The 17,764-nt window shown below is 43.4% G+C and overlaps 1 protein-coding gene across 1 annotated transcript; it reads left to right on the top strand.

Moving 5' to 3' along the window:
• The first annotated feature begins 12,979 nt into the window (after positions 1-12,979).
• On the top strand, positions 12,980-14,868 carry LOC113191539 (14-3-3 protein epsilon). The gene has a single exon (XM_026401309.2). It carries the CDS (start codon positions 13,068-13,070, stop codon positions 13,833-13,835), a length of 768 nt encoding a protein of 255 aa, XP_026257094.1. The 5' UTR covers positions 12,980-13,067; the 3' UTR covers positions 13,836-14,868.
• Positions 14,869-17,764: the final 2,896 nt, after the last annotated feature.

The raw sequence follows: 17,764 nt of genomic DNA, 5'->3' as shown, positions 1-17,764 counted from the left end.
ACAGCCGGCCGCGTGACCGCACGCAAGCCCCGCCCGCCCCACGTGACCCGCGTCCCGACTCCGCCCCCCCCGGCCCAGAGCCCCGCCCTAACCCGCCTGTCAGAGCTGCAGATCCTTAGAGCCAGGGAAAGCGCCAGCCTCCTGGGACGCAGCAAAGTTTTCTAGTTAATAACTTTAAGAACTTAACTTTTAGGCAGAGGGTTGTTATTTACAGATTTACCTTCTTTTTTTTTTCAATTTTTTTTTTTGTTATCAACGGACCTTTATTTTTATTTATGTGGGGTGCTGAGAATCGAACCCAGGGCCTCACACATGCGAGGCAAGTGCTCTACCACTGAGCCCCAGCCCCAGCCCCATCTACGTACTTACTAAGCAACAAAGAGAGGGCTTAATGATAATACATGGCTGTTTAGAGTCCAGGGTACTGGACTGGCTATGAGCTGTAACTGCATGAATTCTTTTGAATTCCTCACTACTTATGTGAGTTAGTTGCAACTATTGTCCCCACTTTGCAGTTGAAGAAACGGGCTCAGGGAGGCCGTTAAGGGCTTGCCCAAAGTTAGTTACTCCACAGTAAAGGCCAGAAGTCAACGTCTGATAGCTGGTTCTTAAGGCCAGCACTTCTTCTCTACTGTAAGTCTTGCGCACTGTGCCAGGTTCTGGGATTATAGACCTCCATCAGACACCCCTCAGGGAGTTCACATTCTGGGGAGGAGATGGACCTGCAAACAGGCCACTCAACGTGGTGTGAAATTAGAGTGGCCGATGGCATCTACTCCTTCCAGCTTCCAGCTGGGCTTTGAAGGAGGCTGAGGAATTAACCAGAATGGTAAGGAGAAGATAAATGTAGAGTTTCCAGTGCTTGCCAAGGAAAGCAACAGGCATGTTGACTATAGTGTTCTACAACCCTGACAGCGAGGAAACCATCTCCTGGAGACATTGAGCTTGATAAAGCTCACACACAGAAGCAAGGTGGAAAGCAGATCTATCAACTAAGCCCATTGTGCTTCACTGTGGACCAGTTTGCCTGCAATAGCCACATTTCTTTGCCCACACATTACCATCTACTTTCTTCTGCATCAAGTACAGTGAGTTCTTGAATTATATGGGAATTTGGACCAATAATCTTCAATATCTGCATCAACTTATCAAGCATGACTTTAAGCCTTTAACTGACCAGAAATGTAGGAAACTAGTGAGTATTATTTGTGCTCATATAACTCCCGGAAAAAACAGCCCAGAAGAAATTCTGTTGTCCTTAAGTTCCAGTCCAAGAACCTCCTTATCCAAGACTTATTTCCTCCTGTTAGCATATCTTTTTAAGTTTGTGTATGCATTTTATCCAACCCTCTCCTCCTTCAGAACAGACGTTGTTAAACTGATCTTTATTTCTGGGAGCACATAAGACATAGAAGGTGCTCAATACATGTCTTAACTTTCGGTAGCTATGTCAAAGTGCCTGGAAAAAATGAACTTACAGGAGGAAAGGTTTATTGTGGCTCATGGTTTTAAAGGTTTCAGTCTGTGATTGGCTGGATCCATTGTTTCTAAGTCTGTGATGAGGCAGAACATCATGGCAGAAAGATATAGTGGAGCAAAGCTACCCACCTCATATTGTAGCAACTGGAAGTGCAGAGAGAGCCAGAGATGTGGGCAACATAGTCCCTAAGAGCATACCCCCAAGGACCCACGCTATGTCCCACCTCCCACAGGTTCCACCACCTCCCATTAGCCCATTAAAATTCTGAATCTATCAGGTTAGAGTCCTTATGGTCCAATAATTTCCTAAAAGCTTATTTTTGGGGGACAAAGCTTTCAACATATGAGCCTCTGCTGAACATTCCAGATCCAAACCATAACAATAAACAATTGTGCAACTAAATTGAATAGGCAAGAAAAGGTGAGATCACTAGGTGTGGTGGCACACACCTGTAATCCCACCTACTTGGGAGGCTGGCAGGAGGATCAAAATTCAAGGCCAACCTCAACATTTAGCAAAATCCTGTCTCAAAAAATACAAAGAGCACTGGACACCGTGGCAGACACCTGTAATCCCAGCAACTCAGAAGGTTGAGGCTGGAGGATCACAAGTTCAAGGACAGCCTCAGCAATTTAGCAAGGCCCTAAGCAACTTAGCAAGACCCCATCTCAAAATGAAAATGAAAAACTAAAGCCAGGGTACAGTTCAGTGGGAGAACACACCTGGGTTCAATTCACAGACTTGCCAAAAAAAAAAAAAAAAGTGAGATCAGCCAGAACTGACTTAAAGAAAGAAGTCCACTCTAACTTTCTTTCACATTTCTTTCTCCTCCACACCCACCCTGGATTTTGGTACCAGGGATTGAACCTCACACATGCTGGGCAAACTTCTTACCACTAAGCTATAGCTCTTTTTTATTTTTTTAACTTTGAGACAGCGTCTTGCTAAATTGCCCCCGACTGGCCTTGCACTTGTTATCCTCCTGGGATGACTGCTTCGTGTACACTTAAATTCTAGTAAAATAAGCATAATATAAAATTGACCATCTTAATCATTTTGAGCATTCAACTAATTATACTCACATCGTTGTGCAAGTGATCTCTAGAAATTTTTCATACCAATTAAATATTCCCATTCCCTTTTCCCTCCCCATTTTACTTTCCTTCTCTGTGAGTTTGACTCCTCTAGGCATTGAGTGGACTTTCATGCCATCTGTCCTTTTTTTTTTTTTTTTAAAGAGAGAGTGAGAGAGGAGAGAGAGAGAGAGAGAGAGAGAGAGAGAGAGAGAGAGACTTTTTTTTAATATTTATTTTTTAGTTCTCGGCGGACACAACATCTTTGTTGGTATGTGGTGCTGAGGATCGAACCCGGGTCGCACGCATGCCAGGCGAGCGCGCTACCGCTTGAGCCACATCCCCAGCCCCAGCCATCTGTCCTTTTGTGATTGACTATTTCACATAGCATGGCGTTTCCAAGACTCATCCATGTTGTGCAAAAAAATTTTTGTGACTCCATCTCTGTAATGTCCTCAAAATGTCCTTTATTGAAGCTAAATAATATTCCACTGTATGCCTAGACCAAATTTTGCCTATCCCTTCATCTCTTGATGGACCTTTGGTTCACTTCTGAGATGGATAGGCTGCTGGAGAGAGAGAATGAGCCCCTTACTAGATGAAGACCAAGATCTCTGAGCATGATCAGCCATGTTTGTCTTTTTAGTTAGATGAACAAAACCTCCAGCGAATGCTTGTACCAGATCAACTAGAACTAAAACATAATTTAAATGTCAGCAGATTCAAAGATCTACACAATGCACCCCAAAATGATTTATGGCTAGACTGCTTAACTAGGAGAAACATTCTAAACCTCAAATACCAAATGATTGACATGAGATTTGATTTTCACAAAAAATTTGCCTAGGAACCGGCAATTTTCTTCTCAGGAAAATCCTATATTCATTTAAAAAGATGAACGCTAGGAGTATCCCCATCTTCTCTGAGAGGTGGGGAGCATCTGCACCTAGCCTTGAGGTATGTATACCTTTGCTTTGCTGTCCTTTAATAAATCTTTGCTTGTGCCTTGCTTTCAACATGTTCTGAAACTTGTTTCAATGGTGTAAGTCAAGAACCCCCTTGGGCCGACTTGAGATCCCACTGCCCCCTTGGAGGGACCTCATTGGAGGTTTGGTGACACTTCCATTATATGGCTATTGTGAATTCTTTCACACTTCTTAAATAAATGCCATTTTTTTTGCTTTAAAATATTTTATTGAAATTTTTAAAATAAAATCATGTGCTTGTATAAGACAAAACATAAGCAAATACTCTCTACTTAATGTTAGAGTCCCCAAAATTCTAGCCAGTTTTTTATGCTTCGTAGCTGCTCAGTTTAATACAGGCAAGATGTTATGTTCATAGGAACCGCCCAACATCAAAGCATCCTTTGTGTCAGCAAAATCCATAGCAACCAGGGAGAATGAGTTGCTCTCCACTTGTCATGACAGCCTGAGGATGCAACAGCAGGAATCTAAGCATCCCAACAGTGTCCAATGGGGTAGATCCCAAAACCTTAAGTTTTCAGTCTTCAGGTTAGCACAGAACTTCTGTGTAGGGTCACTGCCCCTAGCTGGGCTTGCAGAACTCTCATGCTTTATTTAAGGATTACACACCAATGGACGTCTTAAAACCCCATCTCTGCGTACACTGAGGACCTGCCAGCGAGGATCAGGGGCCTGCAGGTGGGTTGCTACACCAAAGGTGTGCCCAGCGCCTTCCCAACACTGAACGGATCGGCAGGTTCCGCTGAATACCTAAATGCCATTTTTTTTTTCATGACTCCATCTCTGTAAGAAGAGTGTCTAACCTTAGCCTTGCTATCTAGGTTTAAGAAGCAGGAGCCAGCTGGGTGGAGTGTTGCATGCCTATAATCCCAGCAATTTAGGCAGAAAGATAACAAGTTCTAGACCAGCCTCAACAATTTAATGAGACCCTTGCAATTTAGCAAGATCCTTTCTCAAAATTTAAAACAAGAAAAATGTGGGGGGAGCCGGAGATGTATCTCAGTTCAACTCTCAGTACTGGAAAAAAAAAAAAAAAAGGAGATGTTAGTGAGCTAAGGGACACATCTCTGTAGACACCAGTTTTGCCTAAATCTATTCCTTTTATCCTCTGTGAAATGAGAAGTCCTTAATCTCAGCATTATATTTGTGGGCTAGCATTGGCCAAGAGCTCCCTCTATCAGTCAATCTACCAAAAATATTTGATCACATTCTCCAGATGAAAATTAGGTAATGTCAGGAACTGCGATTCAGTGACCTACAGAATGGACCAATACCTTCTGTCTTCCAGAGGCATGAAGTCTTCAGGGAATAAATCCAACTGGGAGCAGTGTGATCCTAGGACCCTGGGGACCCAAGGACCTCTCCTTTCCAACAGTGAATCTGTGTGATACTTCATCCAAAACAAAATTTTGCAACAGATTGCATGCAGAAGCTTTGTGAGAATATATTATCTTCTATTAAGCTAGACATTGGGGAATTTTGCAAAACTAACATTATGTCACTCTGCATGGCTTTTTTTTTAATACCAGGGATTGAACTCAGGGGCACTTGACCACTGAGCCACATTCCCAGCCCTATTTAGTATTTTATTTGGAGAGAGAGTCTCACTGAGTTGCTTAGCACCTCGATTTTGCTGAAGCTGGCTTTGAACTCATGATCTTCCTGCCTCAACCTCTGGAGTCATTGGGATTACAAGCCTGTGCCACCATGCTCGGCTTTTTTACATGGCATTTTTTTTTATTATTTTGGGAAAGATTACTTTCCATAAAAAAATGTTTATGTTAACATGTTCAGGGTTCATTATTATTGTTATTATTTTTGTAGTACTGGGGATTGAACCCAGGTCCTTGTATATGCTAGGCAAGTGCTTTGCGACTGAGCAAGACCTTTTTTTTTTCATGGCATTTTTTAATTATTATTATTTTGGGAAAGATTACTTTTCATAAAAGAATGTTGTTCATGTTAACATGTTCAGGGTTCATTATTATTGTTATTATTTTTGTAGTACTGGGTATTGAACCTAGGTCCTTGTATATGCTAGGCAAGTGCTTTACCACTGAGCAAGACCCCCGGCTCTGATTTTATATTGCTATTTTAAATTAATTATTTGTTTTGTTTTTGAGCTGGGGAATAGAGCCTTAATTAAATTTTGTAATTTAAATACTGCACATCCTCAGTACACACTCTACCACTGATCTATGCTCCTGCCCTAATGCTATTTTCTTTTTTTTTTCTTTCTTTTTTTTTTTAACTCGAAATTCTCCTGTCTCAGCCTCCCAAGCAGCTGGGATTACAGGCGTGTACCACTATACCCGGCTTTTTTTTTTTTTAACACTTTTTTTAGATGTTGATGGACCTTTCATTTTATTCATTTCTTTATATGTGGTGCTGTGGATGGAACCCAGTGCCTCACACATGCTAGACAAGTGTTCTACCACTGAGGCGCAGCCCTAGCCCCCCTAATGCTATTTTCTGTGTGTGTGTGTGTGTGTGTGTGTGTGTGTGAGAGCCAGGGATTGAACCCAGGGATGCTCACATCCCCAGCCCTTTTTATTTTTTATTTTGAGATGGAGTCTTGTTAAGTTGCTTAGGGCCTAAATAGCTGGCTGAGGCTAGCCTTGAACTTGTGATCCTCCTTCATCAATCTCCTGAGCTACTAGAGTTACAGGTGGCTGTAGTGCTATTTTAAATGAATTTAAAGCCAGGCATGGTGGCACTCACCTGTAATCTCAGTTGACTAGGGAGTTGAGGCAGGAGGATCACAAATTCGAGCCCAGACTTGGCGACTTGGTTAAATCCTGTTTCCAAATAAAAGATAAAAAGGGCCAGAGGGTATATAGCTATGGGGTAAAATGCCCTTGAGTTCAATCCCCAGTACAATAAATAAGTAAATAATCCCCAAATTAAATTTTTGAAATTTAATCTTGCAAAGTCAATCTTGATAAATGCAACCCACATAAACGTAAGCTCGTGGGTCCCCAGTAATTTTAAATGTGCAAGCAGGTCTTAGAACCAAAAACTTTGAGAAGTGCTACAACACGGAGGGGACGCTTTTGTACCCAGCTTTCCCCCCCCCCTCCATGTGCAGGACACGCCCTGCGGACGGCGCCATGGAGAGAGCAGTTACCCTCTGCGGAGTGACGGCACAGTGCCAGGGGTGCTGGTACCCGCGGGGGTGGGGTGGGGTGGGGGTGGGGAAGAGGCTAGGCCACCATGCGCGGCAGCTCCAGAAATATTCAGCCAAATTAGTAGAATAATAGATTTTATCCAAACCAGCTTTGAAGGAAAACAAAAGAAACTTATTAAAGGAGGGAGAGGGAATCACAAACTGATCAATTTCCATGCTGGTAGGAGTTAGCCACAATGAACCCAACTACTATGTAGAACCATGGAGCCCTGATAGTGATAAATAAAATACACGAATGTGACCATGCTTCAATAAAACTATATTTATGGACATCTTAAAAAATGTATTGTCTGGGCTGGGGATATAGTGCAGTTGGTGGAGTGCTTCCCTTGCAGCACATAGGCCATGGGTTCAATCTCCAGCACCAAAGGAGGAAAAAAAAAATTTGTGTCACCTATGCAGCTGAGGGGGTAGCTCTGCAGCAGGGTACTCGCCCTGCACGCCTAGTCCTGCTTCAATCCCCAGGACTGCAACAACAAGGAGCTGCTTCTGTTATCAGAATCACAGGTTCTTCCAGAAAACAGGTTTGTTCAACCCCGGCCCCAGCCATAGCCCCAGTGGAAGTTGAGGCTGAGGCAGGAGGAGCTCCAGTTCAAGGTCAGACTCAGCAAATTAGGGAGCACCTGTCTCTAAATTAAAAAAAGAAAGAAAAAAGTAAGAAAAATGGTCTGAGATGTAGCTCTGTGGCAAAGCGTCTGCCTTGCATTTGCAAAACCCTGGGTTTGTTCCCCAGTTCCAAAAGAATTAAAAGTAAAAAAATAAAGTCTGCCCCGAGGAAGTTAGAGGGAACCTTTTCTGTCTCAAAAAAATCTCCATCCCACAGGTAGCTCAGGGGCACAAACAGCTTCTATAAGAAGAAAGGGGGAGCGGGGCATGGTGGCACATGCCTATAATACCAGTGGCTCCGGAGACTGAGACAGGAGGATTGAAAGTTCAAAGCCAGCCTCAGAAATGGTGAGGTTCTAAGCAACTCAGTGAGTCCCTGTCTCAAATTAAAATATAAAATAGGGCTGGGATGTGGCTCAGTGGTCCAGGGCCCCTGAGATAAATCCCCAGTAATGCCCCCCCCCAAAAAAAAAAGAAGAAAAGAGGGGACAGTGGGACAAAAGGCAGGAAACACACACAGGCCAACTTAGCTAGGCAGGGCAAGCCAGAGAACAAGTGACACTTCGGGGTCTCCCTCATTGTCTGGCACCTGCCCATCCTCAGCAGGAGGAAGCTTGGTTGCAGAAAAACTTTATCAGGAAATTGGGTAGATTGAGGCTTTTAAATTTTTTACTTTTTTGTACCAGGGATTGAATCCAGGGGGACTTAACCACTGACACACACACCCATCCCTTTTTGTTTTGAGACAGGGCCTCCCTAAGTTGCTTAGGGCCTTATTAAGTTACTGAGGCCGGCTTTGAACTTGTGATCCTCCTGCCTCAGTCTCTGGAGTCGCTGGGATGACAGGTGCACACAACCATGCCCAGGTGGGACTTTCAATTTTACAGGGGCTCTGTTCTACCTCTGCTGGGAATAAGCTGGGAAGTGGCTCATTTAGCTGTTTCTGATGGACAAAGAATATTTCATTTCTGACCCGTGCAGGTTTATATTGTAATATGGTGTTCAGGCAATAGATCAACCTTATATAGCCGTTTAGTTTAATTAGATTGGATGAGCGGCTTTTCTCATGGTGATTTCAATAAACATCCAATTGTATAGGCATAGAACATTTCTGAAGGAATATTAAAGAAACAGGTTAGTGATTTCTTCTTCTCCTTCTTCTTCTTCTTCTTCTTCTTCTTCTTCTTCTTCTTCTTTTTTTTTTGTAGGTGGACACAATACCTTTATTTAATTAATTTATTTATTTATGTGTTGCTGAGGATCAAACCCAGCACCTTGCACACGCGCTATGCAAGTGCTCTACCACTGAACCACAACCCCCCCCCCTTTTAGGGATTTCAACTGAAGGGAATGCAGTGACTGAGGGTCAAGGTGAGAAGGACACTTACTTTTGCTGTCTACCTTTGATACCTTTTTATTTTCTAGTACCTCTAAGTATTACTTATTTGATTTATTTATTTTACAGTGCTGGGATTTAACCCAGGGTCCCACACATACCAGACAAGTACTCTACTATCACTGGACAGGAGTCTCATGAGGTCCCTCTAAAGAGGAGAATGAGACTTCAACTTAATCAGGGCAAATTCTTGACTTTCACCACTGAAAAGAATTCCAGGGCTCAGCGGGGGGGTGGGGGGGTGGGGGGGGTGGGGGTGCTGGGGTTGTGGCTCAGTGGTAGAGCTTAGCATGTGTGAGGCATTGGGTTCTATTCTCAGCACCACATAAAAATAAATACATAAAATAAAGGCATTGTGTCTGTAGTGGCGCCCCCTTTCTCCACAGAAAAGTCTTAACTGGGCTTCTCCAGAAATCTTCACCATGGCTGATTTTAGGACCGTCAGCAAAAGAATCTCTAGAAAAGAGTTCAGTGTAGATAAATTTTCCATTTTCATGTGCTCTGTTTTACCTGGCCACTGGCCGGGAAGATACCAGCACTCCAGGTGCTGATTAGTTTTTCACAAACGTATCCAGTATAGTAGTTTGCAGAGGCCTTGAAATGGGGCTTCACAGAGATGTCTACATTTCTAAGATAAGTTACCAATTGGGCTCCATGGTAACAGCTGGCAGGGGGAGGAAAGAAAGGGGAGAAGAAGCTCTCCCCTCTCAGGTGTTGTCCTTGTGAGAAACTAATGTGACTCCATTTTTAAAAATAAAATAAATAACAGCAGCTTCTACCTCAAGGCCTGTCCTAAGGAAGGGGGCGTGGCCCTTGTCCTTGGAAAAACCCTAAGCACATACCCACCCTGCTGAGTTGTTTGTAAATAGCAGGAGAGGTCTGAGGCACTAGGTGTCCCTGACTCAGTCAGGCTAGGTGAGGACCCATAGCAACCCCCTAGCAACCTCCAATCAGCATGAGACAGGGAAAATACCTGGAATGCCAGATGATTCCCAGTAGTTTATGGTGGTTGATAACATGTTGGGAAACCATGTAGTTTAGCACTTACACCCCTTGTGGCCTAAACCAATCAGTTCAAAGGAATCCCCCTCTTGTATTAACCAATCACCCCTACCCAACTTGTTCCCACCATTGAATGTGTCAATCAATGTTAAGAGCTGTTGTTTGACTTTCCCGAGGTATGGAATGATTTGCTGTGGGGTGTTGTGATGCATAGAGTATCCCCCCAAACCTATAAAATTTCACTGAACAAAGGACCAGGACTCACTCCCTGGGACAGCTGCATCGGGAACGGAACGGTTGAGTCCAGGCTCAAACTTGCAATAAAGATTCTTGTTGCTTGCATCAGATTCGGCTCCTGGAGGTCTATTGGGGTCCCACGAATCTGGCATAACACTTGAAGGGTTAACTTGCCCAGAACAGTGAAAAAAAAAACTGCTTTTATGTGAACTTCTACAGACTGTGAACTTCTGAGCCCCTCCCCTTACATGCTGGGTATAAAACTCTGAAACTACCTGAATTCAGGGTTCAGGGGGATTGATTGATTACAGCAAAAGCTGTGCCCTCTGAACCTGGCTGCAGCCAAATAAAACTGTAGTCTGCTATCTTTGGTACCTTGCCTCATCTGTCCCTAGAACAGTGTTGATTCATAAGTAAAAAAAAATAAAATAAAATAAAATAAGAAGAACTCTAGGACTCATCAGAAGCAAGGCACAAGCAAAGATGTATTTCAGAACAGCAAGGATGTACAGACCTCAAAGACAGAGGGTAGGCTACCCTTGCCTCTCAGAGAAGATAAGCAATGCTCTCAACATTGAGCCCTTGGGCTGAATATTTCTGATCACATACATGATTTTCATGGAAAGAAATGTACAAGTTTTTAGGCAAACTCTTTAAAAGTCAGGTGACAGGACAATCATATGATTACTGAGGTTTAGAATGTCTTTCTTTGGTGGCAGTCTAATCAGAAGTCATTTGTGGGCACATTGTGTAAGTCTTTGGTGATGTTTAAATTCATTATGTTTCGGTACACGCATGTGATCTGGTGTCTTGGGAGGCTGAGGCAAGATTGTAAGTTCAGTGAGCCTGGGAAACTTAGCAAAACCCTGTCTCAAAATAGAAAGGGGGCTGAGGATGTAGCTCAGTGTTAGAGTGCCCCTGGGTTCAATTCCCAGGACCACTAAATTAACTAATTGTGGTCTTTGTTCTAGTTGATCTGTGGAAGCCCATGGTGGAGGATTTGATCATCTAACTATAGGGACAAACATAGCTGGTTCTGCTCGTAGATCTGGGTCCATCCACTGACGGCTCTTTTTGTTTCTCCTGGAGAGCCCAAGCATCACGCTGCCACTAGGCTGTGCTCCTAATCCTTGAACTGTTTTAAAAACTCTTATAAAAAATAATAATGAAGGGCTGGGGATATAGTTCAGTTGGTAGAGTGCTTGCCTTGGGGTTCAATCCTCAGCACCACAAAATAATAATATAATAATAATAATGAACGAGCTGGGTGTGGTGGCACCTGTTCAGGTATGCCGTGGAGACGGGCTGTGCCCTGCAGGGCTACTCTGTGATGCGGGGAGCAGCAGCGTCAGGCTGCGCCGAGTCACTCCATTGGGGAAAGCAGTAGTGCCATCTGCTATGACATTTCCAGCACAGGCACCAAGGTAGAATTGGAAGAAACAAGCTCACTATCCAAACCAGGAATAGACTGAGAGCCAAAAGTTACAGAGAAGCAAGGCTTTAACTGACGATCTTGCAAGATCTGGCGTCTGGGTGAGCAGGCGCCCCAGAGCAGCTACAATCAGCATTCTGCCCCTCCCCAGTTCCTTGCTGGCTGAGTGCTGGGGGTCCCCGGCCTTCTAGAATGTCACCTAGGTTTTACTGTCTCCTATTGGGTTATTTAAAGACATGTACCTTTAGTTGTCCCACCTCCTGTGTTCTCCGGTGACTTCTGGGACTGAGCTGGTAGCAGGCAGTGGGTCTCCGTTGGTCAGGCTGGCCCCTTCCTGTCTGCCAAGGGGCTGTGACTCTGTCACACTCCAGTGTGACTTTCCATTCTGTTTTCCCCTCTTGCCGCCCTTCTTACATCCCAGTTTATTATATTTAAGGCTCAATACTGTGCTCTGCACATGCACCACCAGACTCTACTCCTCACAGAAGGACTCTACTCCTTGTGGGTAGAGAGCACAATCGCCATCCGCCCAGCAGGACCGGGAAGCATGAACTGATAAATAACTTCCCTGTGTCAACTTGCCAATCTAAGTCTAGGAGTGCAGGGACATCCCATGTCATATCAGGAGCACCAGACATGGGAGCTTATCAACTGCCCCAGGTGCAGCCCCCTCATCTAACCCCCCCCCCCCCCCGCTCTTCTGTGTTGGGGGGGGAGCTCGGGGACACCATGATGGCAGAGGCAGGGTCTTAGAAAGAAACTGCAGGAGCACAAGACAAGGAGACAAGTCCTGTCTCTGTTTTCAGTGGTCCCGTTACCATGACAACTCCAGCCATGACAACTCCCACCAGGTTCAAATTTTAAAATGACTCATGGGGGTCAAGTGGGCAGTATTCTAATTAGGTTTTCTGAAGCCATCCATGGGGGTGGGGGTTGGAAGCATTCTCATCAGGTACCATAGGGTAACCAGGGGGGATAATGGGGTAAGGTCTTCAAACAGGTCCCGATAGGGAAGAGAACGCCCCATAGCTCAGGATATAAGACCCTAATTTCAAGTCCTTGGGACCTTGAGCCGCCCACACGCTCTGCCCACGTGGTTCTACCTGACAGGTGCCATCTTCACCTGCGATACATCTGAACTCTGCTACTTCTGTGTATCTCGCTTAGTTCTTTGTTTGGGATGCCAAGGACCTGGACTTCAGCTCGACATCCCAATGGTACCAGCTGGACATGGCAGTGCCCTGACACTGTCACCTAGTCACTCATCATGAGCCTTGCCCAGCGACAAACCCATGATCTTCTGTCGGATCAAGATCGGCATGGCTTGGCTTTTCCACCCGTGCCGGCCACACGCGGCCCACTCCAAGCTGACACGCTGAAAACCTCAAGCTGCTGCGAGCTGTCTGGCCCTCGGCTTTGACGATGCTGTAGAACTGGTTCATTAAAATCCTTGTCTGACCTCCTGCCAAGGCGCCGACTCTGCATTCCTCCCTCTGCCTGTGCTCTAGGCTCAGCACCCTGTCACCCTGCGGTTGTCTCAACCTCTTAGTTTCTTTCTTTTTTTAAAAAAATTATTTATCGGCCCGGACGCGGAGCGAGAGGCTGAGAGAGTCGGAGACCCTATCCGCTTCCATCCGTCGCGCAGACCCTTCCGGAGCCGCTGCCGCTATGGATGATCGGGAGGATCTGGTGTATCAGGCGAAGCTGGCCGAGCAGGCTGAGCGATACGACGAAATGGTGGAATCAATGAAGAAAGTAGCAGGGATGGATGTGGAGCTGACAGTTGAAGAAAGAAACCTCCTATCTGTTGCATATAAAAATGTGATTGGAGCTAGAAGAGCTTCTTGGAGAATAATCAGCAGCATTGAACAGAAAGAAGAAAACAAGGGAGGAGAAGACAAACTAAAAATGATTCGGGAATATCGGCAAATGGTTGAGACCGAGCTAAAGTTAATCTGTTGTGACATTCTGGATGTACTGGACAAACACCTCATTCCAGCAGCTAACACTGGCGAGTCCAAGGTTTTCTATTATAAAATGAAAGGGGACTACCACAGGTATCTGGCCGAGTTTGCCACAGGAAATGACAGGAAGGAGGCTGCAGAGAACAGCCTAGTGGCTTATAAAGCTGCTAGTGATATTGCAATGACAGAACTTCCACCAACGCACCCCATTCGTTTAGGTCTTGCTCTCAACTTTTCTGTATTCTACTATGAAATTCTTAATTCCCCTGACCGTGCCTGCAGGTTGGCAAAAGCAGCTTTTGATGATGCAATTGCAGAACTGGATACACTGAGTGAAGAAAGCTATAAGGACTCTACACTTATCATGCAATTGTTACGTGATAACCTGACACTATGGACTTCAGACATGCAGGGTGATGGTGAAGAGCAGAATAAAGAAGCGCTGCAGGATGTGGAAGATGAAAATCAGTGAGACATAAAAGCCAACAAGAGAAACCATCTCTGACCACCCCACTCCTCCCTGCCCCACCCCTTGGAAGTTCCCCATTGTCACTGAGAACCACCAAATCTGACTTTTACATTTGGTCTCAGAATTTAGGTTCCTGCCCTGGTTTTTTTTTTCCCTCCTGTATTTTTTGTTTTGTTTTGTTTTTGTTTTGTTTTGATTTTTTTTTTCTTTTTTGTTTTTGGTTGTTTTTTTTTTTCCTTTTTTTTTTTAAACCGTTTCCAAAAGTTCTTAAAGGCAAGAGTGAATTTCTGTGGATTTACTGGTCCCAGCTTTTAGGTTCTTTAAGACACTAACAGGACTGCATAGAGGCTTTTTCAGCATTACTGTATTGTCTCCGTGCCAGAAGTGGCAAGAATACCATTAGAAATGGAAATTATATTTGAAAGCCATTAGACTTCTAGGTGATGCATCTGAGAGAGAGATTGATCACACTTTAGAGGCATATGTGGTATCATTTTTTTTCCTTTTTCTAATTGTTTGAATTTTATACCAATGTTTAAACTTAATTGGGTGTTAGCTTGAGGTGGTTAAAAGGTTGTTTTGGGGGAGGTTTGTTGTTATGGTTTTGCTGTAAAAAGTGTTTCAAATTGTGCTGAAATGTTGCTGAAAAGCATGGTGCTGGTAACAGTTCAACAATCCGTGGCTGCTCATTCTTGCCTACTTTTTACTCTCCCTCTGAAGCAGGTTAGCATTGAAGGTGGTATGGAGAAGCCTGCATGCGTGTTCAATTCTTTGTTTCTTCTCCTTCCCTTTTCCCCTGCCTCCCCTACCCTCCTTCGCTCGCTCAACCTCTTTTGTTCAGTATGTGTAACTTGAAGCTAATTTGTACTACTGGATATCTGACTGGAGCCACAGATACAGAATCTGTATTGTTCTTACTGAAACACAGCATGGAATTAACATTAAACTTAAATAAAACAAACCTAAATTAAAAATGCCAAATATACTGCGCCTCCATCCTTTATACTTCTAAAATAAAATCTCTAGTTCAAACACATTGACAGTATTACATTTGCCTGAATGTGAAAAAATTTCTCCTTTTTTCTTCCATAAATTATTTATCTGTCACCCAAAGATGTATATTTTGGAAAAAGAAATACTGCCTGTAATCTGGTTGTGAAGAACACTAAATAATCTTTTAAGTCAAAAAAAAAATTATTTATCTGTTCTAATTTGTTACATATGACAGCAGAATGCATTTCAATTCATAGTACACATATGGAGCACAATTTTTCAAGTCACTGGTTGTACACAAAGTAGAGTCACACCACTCGTGTCTTCATCCATGTACTTAGGACAATGACGTCCATCTCATTGCACCGTCTTTCCTACCCCCTGCCCCCTCCCTTCCCCTCCCTCCCCTTTGCCCTACCCAAAGTTCCTCCATTCCTCCCATGTCCCCCCTCCTCATTATGGATCAGCATCCTCATATCAGAGAAAACAGTCGGCCTTTGTTTTTTAGGGATTGGCTAACTTCACTTAGCATTGTGTTATCCAACTCCAACCATTTACCTGCAAATGCCACGATTTTATTCTCTGTTTTTGCTGAGTAATAATCCATTGTGTATATGTACCACAGATTCTTTACCTATTCATCTATTGAAGGGCCTCTAGGTTGGTTCCACAATTTTGTTATTGTGAATTGTGCTGCTATAAACTTTGATGTGGCTGTGTCCCTGTAGTATACTGTTTTTAAGTCCTTTGGTGCCGGGTTTCTGTTCTCTCGACTAAAAGGCTCAGGGGTCACTCCAATTAAACTGGGCTAACTGGGCTGCACAAAATAATCACACAAGAGACTCAATACCTTTTTCTTTGGGGTCGCTGTGACGGCTCCTCTGACCTTAAGGGTCTGCAGAAAGAGAGAGCGAGAGCACACACTGACCACTTTTATTGAGGAGAAGCTATTCAAATGAGGCAAGGGGTCAGGTTTCAGGGGGCTGATTCTATCTTCATGATGTCCACTGTCAGCAGGTTGACTCACATCTGGGTAGGCCACACTCAAGGGCACAGTAAGAGAAAGGGACACACACAAGGCACTTCCATGGAAGATTCTATCCTAAACAGAGCAAGGGGTTACATTACAAAGGAACAGATGAGCATAGCTTCACCCATGGGGCTGTACCAAGACACACCCATGCACGAGACACCGACCCTCAGACCCAAAAAGAGTGGGGAAATCTCTGCCACATTTCTGCAACTGAGCGCCTCAGCACCCAGCCAGGGAATGTAACCCAGTCACGTGTAAGGTTGGTCTCCCACACTTTGGGTATAGACTGAGGAATGGGATGGCTGGGTCAAATGGTGGTTCCATTCCAAGTTTTATAAGGACTCTCCATACTGCTTTCCAGATTGGTTGTACCAATTTGCAATTCCACCAGTAATGTATGAATGTGCCTTTTCCCCCACATCCTCGCCAACACTTATTGTTGTTTGTGTTCTTAATAGCTGCCATTCTGACTGGTGTGAGATGAAATCTTAGAGTAGTTTTGATTTACATTTCTCTAATTACTAAAATATGTTGAACATTTTTTTTCATGTATTTGTTGATCAATTGTATATCATCTTCTGAGAAGTGTCTGTTCAGTTCCTTGTCCCATTTCTTGACTGAGTTTTTTTTTGTGTGTGTGTGTGTTTAGCTTTTCGTATTCTTTATACACCCTAGAGATTAGCACTCTGATGTGTGAGGGGTAAAGATTTGTTCCCAAGACATAGACTGTCTATTCCCCTCACTGATGTTTCTTTTTCTGAGAAAAAGATTTTCAGTTTGAATCCATCCCATTTGTTGATTCTTGACTTTATTTCTTGCACTATAGGGGTCTTGTTAAGGAAGTCAGGGCCTAATTTGACATGATGGAGATTTGAAGCTACTTTCTCATATCTTTAATGCAGGGTCTCTGGTCTAATTCCTAGGTCCTTGATCTACTTTGAGTTGAGTTTTGTGCATGGTGAGAGATAGGGGTTTAATTTCATTTTGCTGCATATGGATTTCCAGTTTTTCCAGCACCATTTGCTGAAGAGGCTATCTTTTCTCCAATATATGTTTTTAGCACCTTTGTCTAGTATGAGATAACTGTAGTTATGTGGGTTAGTCTCTGTGTCCTCTATTCTGTATCATTGGTCTACAGGTCTATTTTGGTGCCAATACCATGCTCTTTTTGACACTATTGCTCTGTAGTATAGTTTAAGCTCTGTATAGTGATGCCTCCTGCTTCACTCTTCTTGCTAAGGATTACTTTGTCTATTCTGGGTCTCTTATTTTTCCAGATGAATTTCATGACTGCTTTTTCTATTTCTATGAGGAATGTCATTGGGATTTTTATTGGAACTGCATTAAATCTGTATACTGCTTTTGGTAGTATGGTCCTTTTGACAATATAAATTCTGTCTATCCAAGAACTAGGTAGATCTTTTCATCTTCTAAGGTCTTCTTTAATTTATTTCTTTAGCAATCTGAAGTTTTTAAGAAATATTTTTAGATGTATGGACCTTTTATTTTATTCATTTATTTCTATGTGGTGCTGAGAATCAAACCCAGTGCCTCACACATGCTAGGCGAGCAACTCTACCACTGAGCCACAGCCTCAGCCAGTGTTCTGTAGTTTTCATTATAGAGATCTTTCACCTCTTTTGTTGATTCCCAAGTATTTTTTTTTTTTGAGGCTATTGTAAATGGGGTGGTTTTCCTAGTTTCTCTGATGATTTGTCACTGATGTACAGAAATGCCTTTGATTTATGAGTGTTGATTTTATACCCTGCTACTTTGATGAATTCATTTATTAGTTCAAGAAGTTTTCTGGAATTTTTGGATACTATAAGTATAGAATCGTGTCATTGGCAAATAGCGATAGCTTGAGTTCTTTTTTTTCCTATCCATATTCCTTTAAATTCTTTTA

Source organism: Urocitellus parryii, chromosome 1 (assembly GCF_045843805.1).
Source record: "Urocitellus parryii isolate mUroPar1 chromosome 1, mUroPar1.hap1, whole genome shotgun sequence".
In the NCBI taxonomy this organism is placed as follows: Eukaryota; Metazoa; Chordata; class Mammalia; order Rodentia; family Sciuridae; genus Urocitellus; species Urocitellus parryii.
The sequence above is the reverse complement of the archived record's forward strand: the minus strand, read 5'-3'. Positions and strand labels throughout refer to the sequence as shown.

Excerpts from the sequence above, each read along its gene's own strand:
- LOC113191539 (XM_026401309.2), top strand. The coding sequence starts at position 13,068 with ATGGATGATCGGGAGGATCTGGTGTATCAGGCGAAGCTGGCCGAGCAG.